General features: G+C 36.3%; 1 protein-coding gene across 1 annotated transcript; it reads left to right on the top strand.

The window, feature by feature from the left end:
• The first annotated feature begins 556 nt into the window (after positions 1-556).
• SLITRK6 (SLIT and NTRK like family member 6) lies at positions 557-3485 on the top strand. Its single transcript, XM_041471244.1, has one exon. The coding sequence runs from the start codon at positions 557-559 to the stop codon at positions 3077-3079; it is 2523 nt and encodes an 840-aa protein (XP_041327178.1). The 3' UTR covers positions 3080-3485.
• The last annotated feature ends 2366 nt before the right edge of the window (positions 3486-5851 follow it).

Below are 5851 nucleotides of genomic sequence, written 5' to 3'. Positions count from 1 at the left end.
AGCTGGGTAACATTAAGTTAATCTTAGCAAGGTACTCTTAATATTTGCCATGCTATGTAGTGCCAGAAAGCAATGGTTCAAAATACTATATTAGCTTTGATATAAGTTGCGTGGGACAGTAAATTATTACTGCTTTCCACTGGCAGTCTATACAGTATATAAATAAAACTAACACACTCCTGATTACATCCTACTTTGGATGTCAACATGAAAGTACTGAAGATTTCCCCTTATGACTCTGTTTATTCATTCAGTACATTAAACTAAATTTATATTCTCTAATTAGAAAATAATTCAATTGTTTTGCATGATATGATAGTACTTAGAAGGAGAAGTAGCTCAATGGCAAGCACTAGGAATGGTTTTTTTCTTGCTGTTATGCCAGGGAAAATAAAAACAAAAAGAAAAAAAACCTCAAAAAACAAAAACCAAAACAACTCAAACAAACAAAACCACAAAAAACCCCCAAACAAACAACCCAAACCCTGTGAAATCATGACTGTATTATATATTTCTTTTCTTTTTTTTTTTTTTTTAATAGAATCTGCTGGACAAGATGAAACTTTGGATTTTTGTTCTGTGCTCAGTTGTGGTTGCATCTGATCCTTTCCAGTCACAGCCTTCTTTTTCTTCAGCCAGAGGATCTTGTCAGAGTTTGTGTTCCTGTGAAGAAAAGGATGACACCTTGATTATCAACTGTGACAAAAGAGACATCAAGATGATCTCAGAAATAAATGTCCCACCATCACAGCCTTTCCATCTTAATCTGTTAAACAACGGTCTGAGTATGTTACACGTGAATGATTTTGCTGGCCTTGTTAATGCTATTTCTCTGCATCTTGGTTTTAACAATATAGCAGATATTGAGCCTGGAGCTTTCAATGGTCTCAGCCTTCTTAAGCAACTTCATATCAATCACAATTCTTTGGAAACACTTAAAGAAGATACGTTTAATGGATTGGAAAATTTAGAGTTTCTTCAAGCAGACAACAATTTCATCACAGTGATTGAAGCAAGTGCCTTTAGCAAGCTCAACAGGCTTAAAGTGCTTATTTTGAATGATAATGCCATTGAGTATCTTCCTCCAAACATATTTCGTTTTGTGCCATTGACCCATTTAGATCTCCGTGGAAACCAGTTACAGACACTGCCCTATGTTGGCTTTTTGGAACACATTGGAAGAATACTAGACCTTCAGTTGGAAGACAACAAATGGGCCTGTAACTGTGATTTGTTGCAGCTGAAGATATGGCTAGAAAACATGCCTCCTCAGTCCATAATAGGTGATGTTGTATGCAATAGTCCTTCAGTTATCAAAGGCAGCATATTAAGCCGGCTGAAAAAAGAATCACTTTGTCCCACCCATCCTGTTAATGAACTTGAAGATCCTTCAGGGTCACTGCCCTTGGTTGTGACCACCTCTATCAATGATAATCTTCTGTCAACTAAGGTGATTCCTCTCCTGAAAGCTCCTACTAAAGAACCAAGTTTAGCGCTTCATACTTCCAAGCCTACTACGTTTCCAGGAATCTCTTGCCCTGTCCCTTGTCACTGCACCAGCCATATGCTCTCAGGAGTTCTTATGCACTGCCAGGAGCGAAATATTGAAAGCTTGTCTGATTTAGGACCCCCTCCTCCAAATCCTAAAAAGCTTATCCTAGCTGGAAACATTATTCAGACACTATTGAAATCAGATCTTGTGGACTATGCCAGCCTGGAAATGCTTCACCTGGGGAACAATCGCATTGAAATCCTTGAGGAAGGCTCTTTTATGAATCTGACCAGACTACAGAAACTATATCTCAATGGCAATCATCTTACAAAGCTAAGTCAAAATCTCTTCCTTGGCCTTCAGCACCTTGAGTACTTGTACCTTGAATATAATGCCATCAAAGAAGTTTTGCCAGGGACATTTAATGTAATGCCAAAACTGAAAGTTCTCTACCTAAATAACAACCTTCTGCAGGCTTTGCCACCCCATATCTTTTCAGGTGTTCCCCTCACCAGACTAAATCTGAAAACAAACCAATTTGCTCATTTACCTGTGAGCAATGTCTTGGATGAACTGGATATGCTGGTACAAATTGAACTTGAAGACAACCCTTGGGACTGTACTTGTGATTCAGTTGGACTGCAAAAATGGATACAAAAATTGAGTAAAAATACCATGATGGGTGATATTTTTTGTAAATCTCCTGGGCACTTAGCAAAAAAAGAATTGAAATCCCTAAACAGTGAAGTCTTGTGTCCAGGTTTAATAAACAGCCCTGCCCTACCAACCCATGCCAGTTTTGTGGTTGTGACAACTTCTTCTCCTACTGCCAACACCGCAGACACTATCCTGCGGTCCCTTACAGATGCTGTCCCACTTTCTGTTCTAATATTAGGACTGCTCATTGTGTTTATAACTATTGTATTTTGTGCAGCAGGAATAGTTGTTCTTGTTCTGCACCGGCGCCGGAGATGCAAAAAGAAACAGGTGGATGAACAAGTGAGGGACAGCAGCCCTGTTCACCTTCAGTACAGCATGTATGGGCATAAGACAACACACCACACCACGGAGCGCCCAGCTGCAACTCTCTATGAGCAACGAATAGTTACCCCCATGGTTCAGGTATACCACAGCCCATCCTTCAGCCCCAAGCACACTGAGCAGCAGCAGGAAGAGGGAAGTGAGAAGGAAGCAAATGATTCTAAATACCTTCGCCGAAGTCTTCTAGAAAGAGAGAACAGTTCCCCACTTACAGGTCCAAATGTCAAATACAAGGCTACAGATCAATCTGCTGAATTTCTGTCTTTTCAGGATGCTAGTTGCTTGTACAGAAACATTCTTGAAAAAGAGAGAGAGCTGCAGCAACTAGGGATCACAGAATACCTAAGGAAAAATATTGTGCAGCTCCAGCCTGACATGGAAGTTCGTTATCCTGGATCACATGAAGAGTTGAAGCTAATGGAGACACTCATGTACTCCAGGCCAAGAAAGGTTTTTCTAGAACAAACTAAAAATGAGTATTTTGAGCTCAAGGCTAATTTACATGCTGAGCCTGACTATCTGGAAGTCCTGGAGCAGCAAACGTGAAGTGATAATATGTTGGGCCAGGGCCGAATTTCTGTGGTTTTACTTTAAGGTGGAATCATTGTACATAAAAGTGCCTTATAAAAACATGTCAACAGTCAGAACTTAAGCACAGCAGTAATCCTAGCAAAGAAAAACTCAGGGATCACTGTGGGAAGCCATGGGGTTGTGAACAGGCAATATGTCACACCCCAAGTTAAGCAAGAATTTAGTGTGATTGAACTGTGGGAGGAAGACTGCTTATTGCACTATTCCTCGTCATTTTGAAAAGGTGTGTATGCCATTCTCCGTTCTCTTCTCTGTTTGCCAGCCTATGGAAAAAAACGGTTCATTACCTTCACCCTTTCTTTTTTCCCCTCCATTTAATTAGATTCCTTTAAAAAAACCAAAAAGATCAAAAAAAAAAAAAGGAAAAAAAAAAGAAAACTCCAACACCTGTGTTTGTATTTATAACCTTAGAGTGTATATGTTAGGTTAGTACATGCACTGCATACACGGCCACTGTCTACAACTACACCTTACATACCTTTATAATAAATATGAAAGGAATTGAAAAGTTGGCATACTAAATGCCAGTTAAAAAGGAAAACAGATAAAATATTTTTGTGTATTCACCCAGAGCCTGCAAATATTTAAGTATTCTACACAGAACTTTGTGTGAATTCTGTATCAGTATGTGGAAGGAAAAATATGTATCTATGTTTACCCAGCATCTTCAACAAAGAAAACTGCAAGCCTTTTGCTACTTTCCCTATCTGATAGCTTTACCTAAGTTTGGACAATCTTTTCTTGAGCTGCTGCTATAAGATATTGTGCATCACTGGTGTTTCGACTCATAATCCTGGGTAATTTGAAAAGCTACTGAGAATCAGCTGTAAATATGTTACTGTGTTTAATAAGTTTGATTTATATATATATATACATATGTATATAAATAACTTCTGTGCTGGCTTTAAATATTCTTGAAGGAAATGAGTTTGCTGTGGCTAGGAATTTCCAAGTGCATATACAGGTCCTTTTCCACCCTAACCAAAAGCAACACTCAGACAGAATAACTGCAACAATACACAAATGAGGAAGAATAATAGTATTTAGCTATTTGTACAAAAATATATTTTCTGAAATTAGAAGAAAATAAAGTGTTGTGGGAAAAATAGGTTACAAACACATAGAACACTGCAGGTTTATTTTTGCAATGAATTCTCGCTAGATTTATATTTACTATTTATTCTGTATAATTTTGTATTTTTTTCTTTCCAACTCACAAGAAAAGAAAAAGCTTATTCCTGGCTAATTTTCAAGCTAATCAAGGAACTGCTCTCTGTTAATGAAAAAGAAATAAAGAGTTTTTTAAATGTCTTTTTCTTAAAGGTCACTTTTTAAAGAAGGCAGCAACTTCTGCATGCACAAGTTTAAAACTTCTTGGGAGTTAAACACAATGATTCTCACTCTTGCCATGTGGACAGAAGCAACTTATTCTAAGTTCAGTAGGGTCATTCAATTTCTGTGCATGACTGATGTGGTGCCAAAACACAATTTCTGACCTGCATTTATCTTCCTCCAAGTAAACATTTTGTAAACTGACTATGCATGAGTTTGTTTTGGTTTTTTTTTCTAATTCCTATTTGTACAGTGAAAAATCAGCTTAATTACTACGTGTATAGATATGTATGCTAAATTTAGCATTGAAATCTTGATAAACTCAAAGTAAAAAGATATATTCTTTAGTTCAAAATGCTGTCCATGTCTTAACTATTTGTATACACAAATTAGAGTTCTTCATATTCTTCTACATAAGTTTTTGACAGAAAAATTTCCTATATTACATATGAAAGTCAGATTCTCATTTCTTTCATATTTGCATAGACATAAAAACTTTTATGGTGCTATACTAATTTCTGTAGTTTAAGGATCTGACCATCTTTTGTCTCTGTTAACAAATCATCTCCCGTATTAATGTTTTTGAGGTGTTACCAGTTTGTTATGGAAGTAAAACTTGGTTTTCATAAATCAAAATTTCAGTTATTACAAAAGAAGTATTATTTCTACTTTCTATATCTGAGAATAATTTAATCAGAAAACCTGTCTATTTTGGAAGATTATGAAGAGTAAATGTGGTGACAACATATTTGTTTCATTACTGTCTTTATTCCAGACTATGAAAGACAATATTGGCTATTGCTTGTGCAGGTAAGAGTGAGAAAAAAGGGAAAATGTACTTGCATTAAATGAGCTATATGATGTTATTTTAGATGTATTTGCATACTCAAGCACATGTAAATGTGCTTTATGAACATGCCATAGAACCTATGGAAACCCATGCCTGGATCTGGAGGAGGAACTGGGGGACAGATGGGATGGCTGAGAGCATCAAAATGACACTAGATATCTTCATTTAAAGAATTTATTTCCACACAGGAAAAAAAAAATTCAAATAAAGTTATTATATAGAATATTTAAATGCAGTTAAAAATGGAATTTATTTAATGGGAAAAGAAAGCTTTGAGTGCTGAATCAGATCCATTAAATTGTATTTTTTTTTCAAATTCTCAGAGATCTCAAATTAGTGTAAGGGAAAAAAAATCAGAATACAAATATAAATAGTACTTGATAACAGAGTTTATTATTTCAGTGTGGATGATTTCAGTAGTTATTTTCAAAAATAAAAATTGTGTAAAAATAACACCCTGCAATTGGCAAGACGAGGGGAAATGGTGATTCAAGCCCTCCGGCTCAGATTTAAGAGAAATAGCTTCAGACTAAAGACAATTGCCA

The sequence above is a fragment of the Pyrgilauda ruficollis genome, unplaced genomic scaffold, assembly GCF_017590135.1.
Source record: "Pyrgilauda ruficollis isolate IOZ18807 unplaced genomic scaffold, ASM1759013v1 scaffold26, whole genome shotgun sequence".
NCBI lineage: Eukaryota > Metazoa > Chordata > Aves > Passeriformes > Passeridae > Pyrgilauda > Pyrgilauda ruficollis.
The sequence above is the reverse complement of the archived record's forward strand: the minus strand, read 5'-3'. Positions and strand labels throughout refer to the sequence as shown.